This window comes from Alosa sapidissima, chromosome 3 (assembly GCF_018492685.1).
Source record: "Alosa sapidissima isolate fAloSap1 chromosome 3, fAloSap1.pri, whole genome shotgun sequence".
NCBI lineage: Eukaryota > Metazoa > Chordata > Actinopteri > Clupeiformes > Clupeidae > Alosa > Alosa sapidissima.
In genome coordinates, this window is record NC_055959.1 from 24,119,381 (window position 1) to 24,140,007 (window position 20,627).

Sequence of the window (20,627 nt, forward strand, 5' to 3'; positions counted from 1 at the left end):
GTGCATGAGGGGGGAAGAGAGTATAATCTTACAATCTTAACTGGAATAGTCAATTATGTCGACAAGAATGAGAGTCAAGGTTCATAGCATGAGCACAGAGATGACTAAACAATCAAGGCAATGGGTTACAGTGCATACAGAAGCGCATACATGAGGATGTGAGGTATATAATGTATGGTGGGGGGGGGGGGGTGTTAAAGAAGTATAGAGTGAAAGTTGGAAAAAGAGGGGGAATGACAAACAGAGAAGTTTCACTGTGTGTATGTGGGGGGTGGGGTTACAGAGAGTGAAACCTGGGGAGGTGGTGGCGTGGTGAGTGTGTGTGTGGGGGGGGGCGCTGAGGAATGACAGAGGAGTGGAACAAAAGGATAAGGATGTTGGACTTTAAAGACCAACTGACATTCCCCCCCCCATCAGTCAAGATGTGAGCACAGAAAGTCCAGAAGGGTTGTAGTCATTTCCACTATGAACTGGGGTGTGTATGCGTGTGTCTGTGTCCACATGTGTGTGTTTGTGTGTGTGTGTATAGGCATGAACCCTGGAGAAGATGAAAGCTTACAATCCCAATTGTGTTTTGTTGATGAAATGTGCTCCCACAGCCAATGTGATCCGGAGCTCCAGAAGCACGCGATTTGAAGCATGATTAAGGCGATGTCAGTGAGTTGTGGAACCAGCTCCCGCCAGCAGAGAGGACAGACGTGGATAGGCATGCAGTTTGGACATTCAGCACGCAGAGACCCAGGGCCTCAGCTCAGCTCTGACATGCAGGGATCCCACGGACAGACAACAAGGCTGAGCACCAGGAGTACCTTCTAGAAGGGCTGGTGAACAAAATATCAGGCTGAGTAGCAGCTGAGTGGTTGATGGCCTGGAGTGACAGGTTTTGACGGGGCCAAACGACCAAAGCCATAAACCAATCAGGTGGGTTGGCTACCGAGTACATTGCGTAATGGATGGCAGCAAAATATCCAGACTTAAGAAACAAAAGTTTAAATAAGTGTGGAAGTGACAAAGAGGAGAAGGGCACCGATGTGATCCTGTTTTTTGCTATTTTAAGTGTTGATGCTGTCTGCTGTTACGAATGATGGAAGCAACTATGTACCCTGGATATCCTGTGCTTTAAGATGAGTTTGTCTGTTGAAGACAGGGTAGGAGATTTTCTCTGGACCAAACGTCTTAAACGTCTTCAGATCTGCAACTGAAGTTGTGTTTTGGGAGAGCACTGCTGAGGTGAGAGGGGTGTGGTTGGGTGGGGTCCAACTCAATTATTTTTTCATTATGTGTATACAGTGCCTTCCTGTTAAAATCCAGTTTTCATTCATTTCACTATTCTTTTCCTCGGCGAGATGACTGAAGCTGTTGCAGACCGTTCATCAACACTATTAGTGTATGTTTGTGTGTGTGTGAATACTGGTTGTGTTCAGTATGTGATCTGGTGTGATAAAGTTCAAAGCTTTGGGCTCTTCTCTTGATTAACATTCTGGAAGGAGGAGACATGTGTCTTACATCCATTTTCTCTTCTCCCTTTGTCTGTTCTCTTTAAGTCTTTTTTCCATTCATGGAAAGGGTTCTAGAAAGTTCCAAAGGATAAAATCCTTTCAATGTCATTGTTATCTCTTTTTTTAAATTAAATTCAGCTCACTGATACCACAGAAGATGGTGAACACAAAAATATTTATAAGTGGTGGCTGGAAGGATGTTTGCAGCATTGATTTTTAAAAAATGTTTTAAAAGGAAACGAGGTCATTTTCTCCCATCATTCCATCAGGTCCTGCAAGAAGACTCCAGTAATCCAGCCAAGACAGGCATTTTGGGACAGCCATTTTGAAATATCTCATGTGTCTTTGAAGTCGTGCTCTTAATTGACAATTTCAACTAATTGTCTTTCTCACAATTGCCAGCAGTTTGTTACAGTATTCTCTCCCCTTCCAATAAGACAAATAAATACATAAATTAAATACAAACAAAAATAATTTCAAAAATACATAAATAAATAAATAAATAAATCAAATCAATATTTCGAAAATAGCTTTTTTGTTTTGACATTCACTATATTGGCTTTTTTTGTCTCATTTCCCGGACAGCAAGCATGTCTCATCATTTTAAATCAAGAACAGAAGACAATGTAACAAAAAGTATTCAGAACTCTTTCTATTGCTGTGCCATCAATGCCCCATTCTCTTTTTGTCCCCTTCCCTCTTGGGTTAAGAACCATTCCTGCTTCCGTCCCCTCCCAGCCCCTGACCGCTTTCATGCATAGGACTTTCCCAGCAGCCCTAGTGCATCTGGGCTGGGAAGGAGCCGTTCAGGACCAGGATATGGGACTATCTCATCCCCATACAAACTTTGGAGAGAAAGGGGGTGGGGGAGTAATGTCCATTTCTACACTTCTCTGTGTCTCATTTTCACAGAGGTCCGTGCAGATTGTGTAGTGTAAAAAGGACAAGACATTTCTGCGTTCAATTATTTGGTAATTTTGTCCTGTTCTGTTCAATTCTGGTCACTCTGGTGTGTCCACCAAGAGTTGAGAGGACCTTTTTTTTTCTAATCTTCTTTTAAAAGGCAAAGTAGTTTAACATTTGATCGTTGTTGGGTGAGCTCACACAGATTGTGCCCCTGAAAAGGATACTTATGATTTAACTAGCTAAACCTCAGTCTGTGGCAAACTTTTAAGAATTTAGGTAGTGTTCTGCCTCTGCATTTTTGTAGCAGAAATGTTTCATTTTCTAAATCAGGCCCCTCTTCACGATTTCTTTTTGGTACTACTTCGTGTCAGTTTTTAATTTCACTTCAGGATGATCAGCAGGCTACTAATTTGGGTTATCTGACTGTCCCTGTGCCCCAGAAGACTTCATACATTCTCTCCTGGTTATGCACAACATAACTAACACTGCTGCTTTTGCCCCGGCCTTCACGTATAGAACACATATATGTATACATACACCCACAAGCACACCCATACAGATATATACATATACATGAATCTTGACCATCAGGTGAGCTCTTTGAACAAACGCTTCCTCTGATGTCTTCGGTGATGGATAAGGTAAAAAGTAGGCCTCCTGGTTATCAAAAAATGCATCATGTTCCTCCATGGTGCTTCTCTAGCCTCCGACTACTGCTGCTGTGGTGGACCTCACAGGTGACTGGTGGGTAAGGGCGGGGGAGTTTCTATGGGTCTGTGGCGGGCTTTTTTAGGGGGAAGGCTATTTCTCTCAGGTGGGGTGTAGGGGTTGTATAGGGGGTGTGGGTAGCCGTCTGGCCCGAAGCCCTCAGGGCTGAGACTGGGTTCCGTTGGAGGAGAGCAGGCGGGTCTTGTCTTTGCTGGAGCCCCGGCGTTGCAGGCCTCCACTGTCCCGGTCGCCTCCTCCCTCCGAGCGGCGAGAGTTCTGACGGCTCAGGGAGCCGGGAGGATGAGAGGACAGCTGCCCGTTCTTCTCATCTGATGGGAAAAAAGTGTAAGAGAGGCGATCCATCGGTTGATAGATCAATATATAAATATAGATGGGTACTTTCTCTCAGCTGCACAACAAACATATAGATATTTATTTACCAATAATCAGTTTACCAGGCAGGAAGACAACCCAGGACGTAAACTATGAAGTTCTCATTTATTTCACCATGATGATATCATTTATTCCTTGATTCATTGATGCATTGCACTACAAGATGCCATACTTTCCATATGCCTGTTGTGTTGCCGCAACCGCTACCTTCCACAACAAACTTGCAAAGTAAGAAAGTCTATGTGTCTATCTTTATATGTGGTGCGTGTGTGTGTGATTGCGCGTGTGTGCATGCATTCATGCATGCGTGCATGTGAGAGAGAGAGAGCATCAGAAAGAGTCCATACCTGTAAGCTTGTGACACTCACCAGCAAGTGCCTGCACAGAAGGCTGATCATGAGTACTGAGCAACTGAGCTTGAATAGACTCTACCACCCGTTTAAACCTGCGACTAGGACCTGAGAACACAAATGCGTGCGCACACACACACACACACACACACACACACACACACACACACACACACACACACACACACACACACACACACACACACACACAACACAAACCATGCTTAGAATATACTCAAACTTTCATACCCTTCAAATTTGGATACATTTACAGTCAATCATTAATTTCTGACATGTTTTCAAAACTATTTTGATCTGTACCTGATATAAGAGTGAAGGTGACACTGTAGATTCCCATGTCCCTTCTCTCCTCCTTCTCTTTTCCCCTGTCTCTCTCTCGCTCCCTCTCTCCTTCAGAGAAGGCAATGTCCACCTGGAATTTGACAGGCTTCTGGAAGACAGATGAACCTCCGGAGGACTTATATTCCGCCCGGAAACTGGTCTGAGAGATGACACTGTGACTGAGAGAGGGAATCTGACAGATATAGGTAGAGAGATGGAGACGGAGGCGTGGAAATGGGGAGGACATGATTGAAGGAGAAATTACATGAGAAATAGATATGGTTTGTTAATGGTAGTTTGACACACATAGGGAAGAGACAGATAGACGGACAGAGAAGATTTTCTGATTGATATTGATTGATTGAAATTCTTCAGATACAGCTTGTGTATCTGCAGAGGATGATCGACACTGACATAAGACCAGCTGATTACAAGCCTTGTTTACTAATTACAAAGCAGAGGGCACATAATCACATAGCTTCCTTTAGCCTTAAGCATGACACTTAAGGGCCTTTGGCATCAATGACTACTTTCCTGTTTATAACCCACAACAAAAAAAGTCAGAAAGACAGAAAAACTCTTACTGAGAGGAACGCGTGGACGATGTCTGCCTTTATTGAGCTCAATGGTTTGTCTCTGATCACCACAAAGATTTGCTCCTCCTTCTCAATACTGATGAAGTTTCCAAACCAGGACTTCTTGGCCAGCCTGTACCAAGAGCACAAACACACACACGCACACGCACACACACAGAGTGAGATCAATACTGCAGCTGAACAAGCAGGCAGTCAAAGGGACTAGGAAATGAAAGATAAAACAAGCTGCACACTAAAGACCAGGGAGGCTACAATTAGCATGGTATACAGGACAGCTAGATAGAAAGAAAATGTGATGATAAGATAAAGACTTGTTTCTTATAGAACAGTGACATAAGGCTAGATATTACCCTCATAGAAATCAATAGAAATCTAGCTATGTGTTTTTTAATTGTGTCTGGGTCTTTTTTATTCAGGCTTATTCAGGCCGGTCAGCTGTTGTCTGTAAATGTCTGCAGTATGAGACAGCAATGCACTAGCTATTCAGGAGAACATGTTTTTTTTATTTATTTATATCTACTAAAACTAAAAACCAATATAAACAGAGAACACTTTGAACTGCATACTTCAGGATAATCTGTCTCTTCTGTCTGCAATTATAGATTGATGCCTTTGGCAACCTATGAAATTCTTACGCAATTACATTTAAGGATCAATAGTATATTGGACCCACCCCTTATAAGAGTAAAGAAATTAGCATTAAATGTCAATTGTTTCAATATCAATTGTAGGCACTTGTCATCTGCCCCCTCTCACTGTCAACACAAAATCTTTGAACAGTTTTCAAAGGAGGTGAATGGGCAGTCAGATTATCATTTATCACACTCACTCTGGGCTCGACTCTGGCGTTAGGCTGGACATGTCCTCAGATGTAGGAACTAGAGAGAGAGACAAGGAAATAAAGAAAGAAAGAAAGAAAGAAAGAAAGAAAGAGAGCGAGACAGCAAGAGAGGGTGGAGAGAGAGAAAAAGTTAAGTAAGACGAGGAGGGAAAGACAGACTGATGCAAGCAGGTCATCAGGGAGAACAGATTTTTGCCTCCAGCTACTGTGCATGTCACAGCATGTCTTCGCTGACGGAAAACTAAGCAAACATTTATGACCCACAAACTTGTCACTTGTGTAAGCTCCTATAGCTCAACCCTGTTTAGCCTGTTTTATTGGTTTCCTTTGTATGACAATGAGCACTTGTGAAACCACTTAGTCACCTGCACCTAATATATAAGAATTTAGGTCAATGGAGTGATTATGTCTCCACTGTGTACTTAGAAAAAGATCTCATTTTGATTGATAAGAAGATATATGCTATATTTTGATGCCATACAGATAGATTATAAATTAATCGATGTTTGTCTGCTCACTGGGTATTAAAGGCAAGACCTTGGTGTTGTTGGCACCTCATTGTCATTCCCCTAGCCACAACGGCGTTCTCTCACCTTGCAGCTTGCGTCGGTGGAAACGCGGTGAGCCCAGCAGGTTGTTCTTGAAGGAGTTGAGGCGCGTCCGCCAGTGGGCGGAACTGCTGGCCGCCATCCCGCCACTTCCCCCAGGACTGGAGGGCGGGGTGAGGGACAGGGAGCCTCCGGCCACGCCGCCCCCACCCTCAGCGCGCGAGGACGAGGACGAGGACGAGGACGAGGGAGGGGTGGGAGGGGGGTGCCCGGGGTGGTGGACAGGGGTGCCGAGAGGGGTGGGGAGCGGGGAGCCCTGGGGGGTGACCTGTGACACATGGGCAGAGTTAGGATAGAGGCTCTTAGTTACCGACTTGATGGCGGAGGGCGCGGGGAAGACAAAAAAGCGAGGGATAGGGGAGAGGGGGGAGGGAGACGGCGAGGGCGAGCGGGGGGGGCCCTGGAGGGGGAGGGACGTGGATTGGAGGTGGGCCCGATCGGAGGGCGCCTTGGACGGCAGAGTCTGGGTTTTTTGGTCAGGCGCGCGTTTGGACCCCCGGGGAGTGGTGGCACTTCCTGCTTTGGGGTCTTTGGGCAGGGTGGTGGAAGCAGAGGTGACTTCGGACTGGCTGAAAGTGAACACGGGGCTCTGATGGAGCAGAAGAAAGAGGACAGAGGAGAGGAGAGGTGGGGAGATGGAGAGATGGAGAGAGCAATGGTCATGAAAGTTATGATTTATGGCGATTTATGACTAGCATTAGCAGACTCTACTGATATCTTCAACATGTGCTTTTTTTGTCATCTGTTTCATTTACTGTACAAACGATTAAACCTGTCAATGAGGATGCTACAGCTAGCAATCGAGCCATCTACCATTCTCTGTTCTTATTTTCTACAAACACGCCCTGCATACAGGGGGTATTGAAAAGAGCGTATACAGTGTTATATATGAGTTGGTTATATATGTGTATGTGTGTCACTACCTGTGTGTGTATTGAGGGGGTGGAAAGAAGAGTGAGAGAGAGAGAGAGAGAGAGAGAGAGAGAGAGAGAGAGAGAGAGAGAGAGAGAGAGAAGACAGTGAGACAGAGAGAGGTAGGAAGGGAGACAAAAGAGCATATGCATATACTGTAGGTGGATGAGGGGTGTTGGGTGTTGTATTGACCTATATGTGTCATTGATTTTTAGTTCAAGTAGAAGGTCAGTGGTATGGGAAATGGAACAGTATGAGGGAGATGATTTTAGTATGATAAAGCACACTGAACTGAGGAGAGCTTCAACACCAAACACATTTCTGCCACAGATCAATTTAGTTACAACACTACATACATACTACACTCACTGTTTTCCTACATAGATTGCAGTTCTACACACTGAATGGGTAACATAAGACAGTATACATGTGTAAACCTTCACTTCCTAATTGCCATTTCACAAGTGACAGTGGAAAGCATGTCATGTCAACTAGCATTAGAGCAGGAGGATACTTTCAGTGTTTTGCCAAAAACAGTTTGCACATTTTGTCCACAGTGTTTATATAACATGGCATTAACAAACCAACTCTGGATTAGTTTGTCCTCCATGTGCATCAAAAGCTGGATACAGCCATAATGATGGATTTAATAATCTAGATTAGATTAGAGCTGCAATACAGGATCAGCATAGTACTGGCCCGGACCGGTACCGGTAGTTTAACTTAGGTGATATCTGATGTGTGTGTATTTGTATGTGTGTATGGGAGTGTATGTATTGCATATAGCAGAATTGTAACTATAGAATATGTGGTTCTGCTTTTTTCGCAAGACTAAAGTTTTTGCTGGCACCAGGACTGGGGCGATGTGGTGTGTGAGTGGGAGTGGCTGGACGGGGGAACTCACCCTGGGGCTGCTGAGGGGGCTGGAGGAGAGGCCTGTGGAGGCGCCGCTCACCGAGCGTGACCTGCAGGACACGGACACAGGAATGAGCACAACCAACCAGGCAGGCCACAGGCAACACAGAGAATCAGTCCAGTTAGCGCACAAACCACAGATCCAGCCAACACAATAACAGTTAGTGTACTGTACTGTATGTCTGAGTGGGAAGGCGTGTAGATGTATAGAGAGCAGGTCGATGTAGTGGTGGTTCATAAGACCCTGGGGGGAAGCGTGTGGGGGTGTGGTATGTGTAGTGACTGTGCTGGCTGTGTGCAGATGTGCCAGCATTTAGGAGGGTGGGGAGCTCTTCTGTGTGTGTGTGTGTGTGTGTGTGTGTGTGTGTGTGTGTGTGTGTGTGTATGTACGCACCTCTGACTGTGTGAGGATGTGTCCAGGGCTCGGCGTGGCGGTGTAGGTGAACCCTGTTCTGTCACACTCAGCACCTCCAGGCTCTTTCTTTCCGGCCGGCATCGGCCATGACGTGTCAGCATAGGCGAGTCCACGCGCTTCCGGGGAGGGTCTGCTGCAAAACAGACATGCACGCACACACACACACACACACACACACACACACACACACACACAGAGGATGTGGTTCTATAGGGAACTATAGGCTATATGTGAGTGTATGTGTACATGCCTGCATACACAAAAATGTATGTGCGTGGGTGTGTTTCTGTATTTGCGCAGACATGGCATGACTCACCAACATCATTTCTGGGTGGCAGGTTCTCGTCCTCATAGCTGGGGTAGCGCTCTTTTCTGTCCAGCAGCAGGTAATAGATCATCTTCTCCTGGTTTATTCTAACAGACAGGGAGGAATGTAAGAAGGAGAAGACAGACAGACAGAGAGGAATATGAGAAAGAATGACAAACAGACAGGAAGGAATGGAAGAACCACCTCCTGCCATCAAAGGAATCTCCCTTCAGCACAATTACCAATAACAGCTGTTGACAACCTTCAAGAGTTGCCTTGGCAACGACTGTGTCACATCTACTGTTTTAAAAATTCCATGGAAAAAATGAATCCTAATACATCCATATATTCTGCTTCTGCCCAGTTGCTATCATTCATATTACGGAGATTCCTTGTTACTGGTAAGGCTTATCAACACACCCATCAAGACAGGAATAATACAATTATTTCTTATCACTTGTCAGCACCGGGGACGATACTATCTGGGTAGTATTTACTGACGGTAGCCCTGACACAAGCCAGGCCGAGGGGGTGATGGGATACTCACTCCTCACACTGGAGGTCTCGGGCCAGTTTGGTGCGGTCCCTGAAGCAGCCCAAGGAGTGCATGCTGTCCAGCACGTCCGGGTCCAGCTCAGTGAGGGACAGGATCCGCCGCACACACACCCGCCTGGGAGGGGGCTGCTCTGGGGTGGGTTCGTTGCGGCCGCCCCTGAGGAACACAGGAGGACAGAGAGATGGGGGAGCGAGAGCGACGATGAGAAGGTTAAAAGAATGAAAAGATCCAAAGAGATTTTGATAAGGATGGATTATAGGACTGGCTTTAAGGCAGGGATCACACTGGCCAGCGGCAAGCGGCTTGTTTCCTATTGTTCTCTATGGCAGGGGTCCCCAACCTTTTATGTACCATGGACCGGTTTGATTCCCATTTTTTTTCACGGACCGGTGGGGGGTTCGGGGGTTCCATGTTCCGTGTTGTGCATGCATTACTTGAAAAGAACTAGCTCGAGTTATGTATGAACAGTGAAGGTAACAAACTCTTAAAAATGTGAAAAACGTGAACTTGAAGAAGTGAAAATTTAACAATATGAACTATGAAAATTGAACAACTTGAAGCTACATCTATCATGTGTGAACATGCTTAACAAAATATGGTAACAAAACATGGTAACTAAACGTGCATTACGAATATAATCAGTGGGAGCCCTGTGCTTGTTTCCCTGCAACAAGAAGGTTCCATATGGAGGTGATGGAAGACAGCGACACCCTCAGTGTGTTTGAAATGTCCAGTCGATTGCGCAATTTGGTCTTAGTTGCAGTCATTGCCGAAAACCTGGCCTCGCATAGATACGTGGTGGGAAATGGTAGCAACGTTTTCAGCGCTTTTACGGCTATCTCGGGATATTCTGCTTTGGTTTTCATCCAAAAACCCGCCAGAGAGGTTTCCTCATAGCCTACACACTCTTAAGACCACCGTCATTTGCAATTTCGATCAACTGCTTTTCCTCCTGCGCTGACAAGTTAGGACTATTCGGGATATTGACAAATGGGTTGCGGACCCACTCATTGGTTTGCCGTTGATCTTTGGAGGATGGGAAGTAACGCTCAAACTCATTTCAAAGCGCAACAAGGTGATCGCGCACCAGCTGCGAGAGAAAGGGCCCTGCCTCAGTCTCTCCCAAAACCCCCACTACTGGAACATATCAAATACACCCCGATCCACTCGTCGTACCCACAAATCAAGCTTGGCTTTAAATGCAGCGACTTTATCTGCCAGTTTAAAGACAGTCGTCATTCTCCCTTGCAGTGACAGGTTGAGGTCATTAAGCAACCCGAATATGTCACACAGGTAAGCGAGTTTTGACACCCAGCCCTCATCACTACAATATGCTGCTAACGGTGACTTTTTTTCTATAAGAAATCTCTGCAGCGGTTCTCGCAACTCAAACACTCTGGCCAGTGACCTGCAACCAACCAACTTGGATAGCGTACCACGGTGACCCATTCACCCTCTCTAACAACTGTGCCTCAATATCCTCTTACATATCATCAATTCGCCTATTGACAGTGCTTGCAGAAAGCGGTACCTGAGCTATTTTTTTAGCTGCAGCCTCCCCAAGGAGTTCATTGCACATGCCTTTACCAGCAGGCAGAATTAACTCTTCCCCAAGAGTAAAGGGCTTCTTAGATTTAGCATTCCGACTAGCCACTATGAGGCTTTACGCGCAGCCACGTTCACCGATGTGGTTGCTTTACGCACTAGTTTTTTGTCTTTCTTGCTCGCGTTTCTTACGCTCAAAGAACTCAAGGGGTTTGTCTTTAAGTGTAGGATGCTTGGACTCTAGATGTCGAATTAGCTTTGATGGTTTCATTGCTTCGTTTGACAACTTATCGCCAAATACCACACATAAAGGACTTGGTGCATGCGAGTCACCGGTCTCTGCGAAACCATATTTTAAATATGACTCGTCATATTTCGTATTGAATGACCACTTCTTTTTCTTTGAGGTATCTGGCTTACCATCGTCAGTGGGTATTATTGCGCATTAAATTGAGTTTATTTAGTTTACATGCATTCTACAAGGCTACGGCCCGGTTAGGAATGTCCGGTGGCAGCGCTAGCGTAATGCTAGCGTTGAACAAGCTGAGCGTTGAACTTGGGTCAACTTTTAAAGCGCAACGCAAGAGTATTCAACTGTCAGTTTAGGCAGACCGTTTGTGTTACTTAGGAACGAGTAAGAACTTATTATGGTCTGAGCGTTGCAATACACTTACCAGTGCCGCTGGGTTATTTCCAGTGTGATCCCCACCTAAAAGAGCAGTTGGATGCTGTTCAGAGAGAGGTTTTACTTACTGATACCAGGCGTGCTTCTGTATTGCTTCAAGCTGTTCAGGGAGCCATTAAAAAATAACAGAACTATCAGTCAAACAGCAAAGAGCTCTAAGCGCATTACTATGAGTCAGGGATTCTACACAAAACATTGCTTAGAAGTCACATACCTTAAGAATTGCAAAAGATAAAATAACTACAAAAAAAGTAGACTGAAACATATGGCTCTTAGCAGCTAAGATACTGAGTGTGTGCATAAAAATGCTTATTATTTACTATTCTCTGCAAAAGCTGCAATCTACTCCTTTTGGAAACAGATACAAACGTCTCCAAATTTACAACAATGCCATTTTGCAAAAACTGTTTCACAGTTGAAGATTACAGTGAATTCTGTGCCCATTTGATTTCTATTTCAGGCACAAAGAATCCAAATCCACACAATGTACAGATATACTGGGAATCACATCAGTCTACTGTCAGTCTAGTGGTATATTTGTTTTTGTCAGTAAACCCAGTATAATGCACTTTTAAGTACTTACACCCTGGATTTATTGCTGTGTGCATATGGCTCAGATAAAGTTCCAAAAATATTTTCTCTGTGTACACAGTTATCACCAGGGACTTGACCTCAGTTGATGTGTGAGTAACTGGATGCCTGCACTGAATGTCTTGTAATTTATGAGGTAATGAAATCTGGGAATTTCTGCTTGAGCACTGCACCAGCAGGTAGTGACTCTCACCCAGAATGATTTCTTGTCCACTCGTGTTAATGACACGAAAATCTACACTCACATGGTGCAAATCTACACACACATGATGTTTTCACACCTGACTCATATACAATCTGTCTCTTTCTCTTTTTGTTACCCCACTGCTTTCTCATCTCTCTTTCCTCCTTTCTCCATCTTTCTCACCCCACCCCTCCCCTCTGCCTGGCAGACCTACCGAGAGCCTCTTCTCCGGGTCGACCTCGATCATGCCCTTGAGGAGTGCCTGGCAATCGGGCGGAATGAAGTGGGGCATATGGAACACCCCACTCTTCACCTTCTCCAGCAGCTGCCGCAGGTTGTCATGGTCGAACGGCAATGCACCCTGGAAACAGAGGTCAGCAAGGGTCAAGAGGAGACTGGGGTTAACTATTTGCAGGTCACATTAAGCAGAGCTAGGGAAACTAAGTGGACGTCACAATTCTGGGTTTTAATCACAAAACAGACACAATGAATCCTTTTCCTAATGACCAGATGTCATGACGTCAGGAGGAAGTGATAGTGTTTTCAAAAAATATTTGAGTGAAGAATCGTGGTGTATTACCAATAACTTGGACAGTCTTTTGAACATAATAAGTGGCTGTCAGTTTGCCACTGAGCAAGCAAAAAAATCATCAAAACCTGTAGTTTCCTGACAGTTATCAGAACAACCAGCTGTTTTGATCAACAGAAAAAGTAAACACTGGAATTGTTGCACACAGCTGTGAATTGAGGCTTGATTTAGTCATTTGGCTAGTGAGGCATACATTCTCTGAGAAAAGCACATGTAAATGTGTGTTTGTGTGTGTGTGTGTGTGTGTGTGTGTATGTGTGTGTGTGTGTGTGTGTGTGTGTGTGTGTGTGTGAACTTGAGCCAATCCTATATATGTGCAACTAATCTGAAGCCAGAGGTGCTAAATGGCACAGACATCCACCCACTTACATAAGCAAAGAGTTATGGGTGACAGAGTGTATGGATACTGAAAGTCAACAACAACCTGAATGACATGCAGAGGACAGAAAGCAAACAGTGCAATAGGGAGAAAGAGAGAGAAGAGAGAGAGATGGGGGGAAAGACAGAAGAGAAAGAAAGGGATGAACTGAAAAGAGAAAAAAGAATAGCTCACCACGAGCAGTGCGAACAGGATGACTCCACAGCTCCACACATCTGCCCTACGCCCGTCATATTTCTCACCCTGAAAATGGAGAGAGAGAGAGAGAAAGAGAGAGAGAGAGAGAAAGAGAGAGAGAGAGAGAGGGAGGGGAGAGTGGCACAGAAACAACAGCCGCCTATTGTTACGCATACACGCACAAAGCCACAAAGACAAGCACATACCAACCACACACACAGTTAGCTATAGGATGACCACACAGTCCAAAACAAACTACCCCTCCACAGACACACACAAACGGATTCAAACAGCAAAATGACGACAGCATGCCAAATCCTGCTTTAAAGATTTTCAGAGCTGTTTCCATATTGTCTTACTACTATTGTTTCCTAGTGGCACCACAGCACAGATACAAACACACACACACACACACACACACACACACACACACACACACACACACACACACACACACACACACGTGGACACAGACACACACTATGAAATATGAACACACACTCACTTAGGGACCATAAACACAAATATAAAAAAAAATGCATGCTAATGACACATGGAACATACAGGTGAAACTGCTACATGTTGCTGAGACTATGCTATGACTTACCCTGATCACCTCTGGGCATGCATAGTGAGGGGATCTGAAAACATTTGAACACACAGAATTACAATTTATTTATCCACATCACACACACGCAATACATACATTATACATGTACTTGAACACACACACACGTACAGACACAAGTATATTTATAGTCATGAATAGACAGAATCACAATACTCACCCACAGCTTGTCTCCAAGAGACTGTCTCCTACTTGTAGTGAGGCCATGCCAAAGTCAGCGATCCTGATGTTGTTCTTTTCATCCAGCAGCAGATTCTCTGGCTTTAAGTCTCTGTGACTGGAGGAGAGAGAGAGAGAAACAGAAAGACGAAGAAAGGGGAGGGTGTGGGGCATTGATTTTATGACTTGATGTGTTCCCTGTAATTTTTACTCAGCCAAACCAAGCAAATAAAATAAATCTAAAACATAGCAAACACATCATTATAACATATCCTCAGAGAAACATGCACAGAACCTGTTGTCATAGACACATTCCATTTCTGTCTAGCACACATGCACAACGAAAGATACACCCTACATATCGGATCACACACACAAAAGCACACAGACATCACAATCACTCTCGTCATTGCTCTCTAAAAGGAGGCCTACCATATGGAGTGGCTGTGGCAGAAGTCCAGGGCCGAGATGATCTGTTTGAAAAACTTTCTGGCTTCTTTAGGGGTCAGTCGGCCCTTCTTCACCAAGTAGTCGAACAGCTCCCCACCCGACACATGCTCTAGCACCAAGTACCTAACAAACGTGGAGAGGGGGTGGGGGGTGGGGGCTGTCAGTTTGCCACTGATTGAATTTGTGCAGGAGACGTAAATACAGTCACATCTTATCACACCAGATGAGCACAGACAGAAGCTGTGGGCAGTTCTATGCAAAGAAATGTGAAACCGACTTTTGCAGACAAACACACATGGGCCGATAAACACACACAGAGAGAAACAGACTCACATACTTACAGATATTTGTTATTCTCATAGACATCATGCAGCTTCAGAACATGAGGGTGTTCTATCAGTTTGAGAATAGCTATCTCTCTCTCCACCTGGACAGAGAGAGAGAGTGAGAGAGAAGAGTGGAAAGAAGGGAACGAGTGGAAAGAACGCAGGAGATGTTAACCAGCATAGCTTCTGCTTGAGGAAAAGAGGAGAGTGCAGAGGTGGCAAGTGGGTGATGAGCATCTGCAGACAGAGCTGTATTATAAACACAGCAGCCGATAGCAATGCAAGAGGAAAAGAATGGAAAGCTGCGGAGCTTCGTAGCTCAGATTTGGGGACAAATGCCTAGGTACCTCTTTAAACACTTAGTGTAATATCTTGATTTGGTCAGAAATATTTTATACTTTGTAGGTGAATTTATCAATGGTATTTTCTTGTAGCTTTCCAGACCACAAGATCAACAGAGAAAGCCACAACACAAAGAGATCAGCAAATGTCTGCTTTTCTTACCTTCATGAGAACCGACTCTGACAGCTTTTCCCTGTTCACAATCTTTATGGCCACCTTCTGCCCTGTGATGCAGTGTACTCCCAGCTTCACCAAGCCTGGAGGGGAGGAATGGGAGGGAGGGAGGGGGTTGAGAGCACTTTAAGGGCAGAGAGGAAATACAGGAAACCTCAGACAACAGAGAGAGAGAGAGAGAGAGAGAGAGAGAGAGAGAGAGAGAGAGAGAGAGAGAGAGAGAGGGAGAGGGAGAGAGAGAGAGAGAGAGGGAGAGAAAAAACAAAGGGCTTAATGCCCCCCTCCTGCCTCTCTCTCTCTTTCTCTCTCTCTCCCTTTATCGTCCCTTCTCGGCAGACAGTGACCCAATGGGATTGAAAAGGATATGTGAGTGAGTGATGACATCACCAATCAGGTTTATCCAGACCTGATCAAAACTAACATGTCATGAAACCCTATCCCTGACCAAAGCTTCAAAACGCTGAACACACCATCTCAGGAAACTGGTCTCAGAGATCTTGTGGCTTCTTTACTCGTGGCCAACAGCCCAGTTTCAATAATAACATCCACTATGTACATGTCACTTCAAATGAAAGAGAGTGCAGCACCTAGGCTTTATGTCCTGCCTGTGTGCAACATCATGGTCAGGACAGGACCAGTGGCCAGGTGGCTCACTCCACACTTGCTCTTAACTGACTCGAATTTCCTTGCACACTTATCGATTACCAGCTGACCAAAATATTCATTTTGACTTCACCAAGTAGTCGAACAGCTCCCCACCCGTCACTTATCGATTACCAGCTGACCATAAATATACATCACTCTGCTCCCCCAGCCGAGTGACACATTAGGGTTTAGTACAGCTACATAAAGTGAGAAATGGTCTAATATGGTTGAATATCTTCCCTATGGAAATATGCGTAACCACTATGCAGTTTCATACGGTTAAGAAACATACAAATAAAGCATATTCATTCACATTGTACACCAAAACAGAGCATCATATGAGTTGGCAAATATACTTCATGAAGTAAATGCTGTTGGGTCACTACCACCAATAATAGACAAACATCTCACCCATCAGTCGGCAATCGCCTACATATAATCCAGAAGCAAACTAGTTTTAACAGTGTGACCTCTTCTAGGCTACAGTGTATTCCCTTCATAGGCAGGGATAGACTAATTCAGCATGGGACAACTGTAGGCTACCACATCAATACAATGGCAGCAGCATGCACAGGACAGAGAGAGAGAGAGAGAGAGAAGAAAAAGAATCATCGCACTGATTCGTTGATTCGTTAATATGAGCATTGTTTTAATGACCGCAACAGATGACTAGGCTACTGCTCATGCATAAAGTTAGGCTACATGCATGCTTTCGAATGGTCATGTAAACTGCTGTCCATCATTATGAACCATGGACAGTTCACGTAAGTAACATTAATGTTTCACAGCTTGACACATAAGAGCTCAGCAGGGCACTGACATCAGTGCTGATTCTTACCGGTCTGCCCTTTCCCCAGAGTCTTCTCCAGGCGGTAAGGCCCCACATACTGTGCCGGCTGACTCGACAACTCCTTGCTGGACATTTCTTCAAACGATTTGTTTCTGCGACCAGAACTCTATAAAAAATCAGAGTTTCTTCCAGGGGAGTCTGCTACGATGAGTCCTGTGCGCTGTGTAACCCCGCCGTAGCGACATTACAGACAGTAAGAGGGGCAAGGAATGGCCTACGCTTCGTGATGACAATAATGTGGCCTACTCACAACCACTTTCCAATGATGCTCACTGCTAATGTAAATATTAACTAGATGTGTTCGCTGAACGCGTAGCCTGATACTGTTAATAGTCATAAACTATGATCTGAGATTAGGCCAATGTCAACTAAAGAGACGTAGGCCTAGACCTATGTTATGAGTGCGCATCAAACTAATGAATCAAAGATCCATGATAAATTAGGGTAACAATATGAAACTATGTTCTGACAGCAGGAATATCGAGTTAGCAGAGATAACATAGCCTGTGTCTTTGACGAAAATACGCTGGAGACACATGAATGTTGATGTAGATACGAGTCTAGTAGGCTAGGTGTCATCGCAGATTCAAAGGCGCTGACAAAATTATGATTAAAGCCGAACATGTGGGCCAGCCCGTCCAGCGGTCTGACTGTCAGATAGGCCTACACTTTGACACATTTTAGTCAAGTCAGTAAACACAACAATGTTGCAACAATAAAATAAACTTAATTCCGTTGGAAATGAACGGGCTACAATATTCATTGAGATTTGCTTCTAGTTAGCTATCCGTAACAATTCGTTATTCTGCTGTTTGTTCAGTTGACTTCGCAATTTCAGTAATCGTATAGGCTATCCTCACATTCCCCGTCAAGTGAATATTCTCCCATTTAAACCGCAGTGCTAAAATATGTCCAGTGTCTGGAGTATTAGGCTACTTACTTTACCCCAGGCCTCACATCCGGAAATATAGAGAAAAGAGAGCCACCCTGTGCGAAAACGCTCTGGTAGGACACCGCTATCCACCAGCACCCGGTCCAAATACAGCCCCAATGCGTTTTCAAGAGAAGGCAAGGGCTAAATAGTGTTTTTCTTGCACCACTCGAAGGCCTGGACGTTTAATGCGATACATCGCTGTTCTAGAAAATGCAAGCATATTTAGCTGGCGTAGAATCCTCCGCCTCTCCTCCTCCCTCCCTCGGCGAGCAGATCACAGCATCTTCTCCTGCCGTCGTCGCAGCTGCAGCCCGTCGCGCAGCCGTGCGTTGTCCTTGCGCCTTAAGACGTATCCCTGAAAAAAGTATCGCCTTCACAACACTTGCTTCGTGACGACCGACTCCAGTACCCCACCTTCTATCATACACCCCGCTCCCTATCTCGTTCTCCCCTTGCTTCTCTTGATTCGATACGGGCAGCATCAGCATCCGGGGTTCACTCGGCCTGCGCTCTCCATCGTCTCCTCCCTTCCCTTTTCTCCCAGAACACCCCCTCTCTCCGCCCCACCCAACTACACCACTCTCTTCTGCACAGATGCTCCACCGAATGGTGCCTTAAGTGAACCAAAGGCTGGATGAAAAACATGGCTAAGATATTAGAATATAGGTCTGCAAAATCTAATATTACCTTGCAAAACGACCAAAGTCTGAAACGAGTAATTTGTTATGGTTCTTTCCGTTTTCAAATAAATAGGGTAGACTATCTCAAACGTTATGACAATAGTCCTAGATTCTTTATTCGGTTTGTGCTTTATTATGACATTTACAGTGATGCCTACAGATGTATTTTTTTTACAGTGCTTCCATTCGTTTCTGTGAGGAGACTGAACACTCCATCAAGGATAATACCTCATCTGTACACACGGTGGCAGTAGATTATTTTGTTGTAAGCAACAACTGAAATAACCCCAAACATTCTTGATTAACATGAATGAGCAATATCTCCCTTAAGCAACACGTTACATTGTGCACATATACTTGTACTCTTTAGGCTTCCCTTCATTGCATCTCATTATTAACACTGGTTGATTACCAAGCTGTGGTTTTCTCACATTACACTACAAACTGTACTGTAATGCCTTTCCATTAATTGCTGAGAAAATCAAAAGTAAAAAAAAACTATTTGCACCACTGCAGAATTTGCAGGAGTTAGTTCCCATTTTGCACCTTGAGAATTGACATTCAATGTCCAGAGCATATTTCTATGATGTAAGGAGGTATGAATGTTTGGTGTGACCTGAGTTCAGGCCTATTTTCAGTCTTCTGTGGCCTGGATAACATAAATAATGATGGTGCACATCCTAACAGATTACTCTTTGATGATTTAGTAATAACCTAACTATGAAACTTGAAACTTTCTACTATGAAAACATCATGCTGTTATACCATAAAATAAAACCAAGTGAAGGTTGGTTTTAGAGAGACACTGATCCTCAAAACAATCAGTGCAACCTCATCGCTTTAAGTCCATCTCACTTGATCTTAGGTCACCACATACAACTACAACAAATACTCACAACTAACCCCTTTAAAATGGGCTTTTCAGCTAATCAGATTGGATAACTGGCCCACACACAAAGCACACATGGCCGTCCAACCGGATTGTCACCCTTGTGTTGGCTTAAGAACCAGTTCATTCGTATAGATCAAGCTTTTGCTCGATCACTTTGCTGTTGATACTAGGACAACCAGTTGTCTTTCAAGGATCATTAAGTATATCTATGCAGTTCATGTGGCTATTTGAAAAAAAAGTGGATCATAATTATGACAGTTGTCTGTCAGAAAATGTCAGATTAAATATTTGTCTTCAAACTACTTCTGTCTTTAGAATCTGCCAATTCCTTAAGTTCTTCCCTCACATGTGTCATCTTATTGAAAACACTCCTTCCCAGTCATTCAAGTTTGCACTCGGAGCGCCTATGAAATACTCAGGGCCCCACAGAGCTGCTGTAAGCATCTCTGCTGAGTGAGGTATACGTGTGTATGTTTAAGCACTGGTCACACGAGGGAGGGATGGGTGTCTATGTACTCAAATGGAGACGTTCCTGGAAACATGGTATGGGGGACAGAGGCCATAGAAGTAACCAGACACCACAGCTATGTGTGTGAATACTAAAATGTACATGCACTCACAGACACATACACAATCCAATGTATGCATGTGTACTCACACTCAAGGAAGTAAATACACACACATATATAAATATATATATTAGGGCTGTCAAAATAAGTGATTCATTTCGATTAATTAATTTGAGAAAAATAACTGATTAAAAAAAATAAGGCAGATTAATCGATTCCGTATGACCTTTGACCCTGAGCCGTTGTAGTCAGTAACCATGTAAAATGAAGGAGAGAAAAGAAAATGTGCTGACTAGATCATTGATTGGAACATTTACTTTTAAACAATGGCCTGATGGTGTTGATTCAAATTAAAGTGTTGATTAAAATAAAGTCCTCTGCAATGTCTGCAGCAAGGAATTTGCATATCACCGGAGTTAATCAACTCTAAAGTCGCACATCAATGCAAAGAAATAGTGTTGACATTGAGGGAAGTGTTAA

The 20,627-nt window shown here is 44.3% G+C and overlaps 1 protein-coding gene across 5 annotated transcripts; it reads right to left on the reverse strand.

The window, feature by feature from the left end:
• Nucleotides 1-827: 827 nt before the first annotated feature.
• Nucleotides 828-18,734, reverse strand: brsk1b (BR serine/threonine kinase 1b). 5 transcript variants are annotated; one of them, XM_042085210.1, is made up of 20 exons: nucleotides 18,013-18,733; nucleotides 17,061-17,178; nucleotides 15,566-15,660; nucleotides 15,077-15,162; nucleotides 14,718-14,858; nucleotides 14,287-14,403; nucleotides 14,106-14,139; nucleotides 13,496-13,564; nucleotides 12,568-12,714; nucleotides 11,647-11,678; nucleotides 9,340-9,504; nucleotides 8,802-8,899; nucleotides 8,465-8,618; nucleotides 8,060-8,120; nucleotides 6,229-6,832; nucleotides 5,624-5,672; nucleotides 4,783-4,906; nucleotides 4,178-4,391; nucleotides 3,875-3,964; nucleotides 828-3,442 (listed from the first exon to the last, which is right to left on the reverse strand). In XM_042085210.1, the coding sequence occupies exons 2-20, from the start codon at nucleotides 17,143-17,145 to the stop codon at nucleotides 3,273-3,275; spliced, it is 2,535 nt and encodes an 844-aa protein (XP_041941144.1). In that variant the 5' UTR covers nucleotides 17,146-17,178; nucleotides 18,013-18,733; the 3' UTR covers nucleotides 828-3,272. The 5 variants fall into 5 exon arrangements, with proteins under 5 accessions (XP_041941144.1, XP_041941145.1, XP_041941143.1 ...); XM_042085211.1 differs by having other exon boundaries at nucleotides 8,465-8,615; nucleotides 17,061-18,734; XM_042085209.1 differs by having other exon boundaries at nucleotides 17,061-18,733.
• Nucleotides 18,735-20,627: the final 1,893 nt, after the last annotated feature.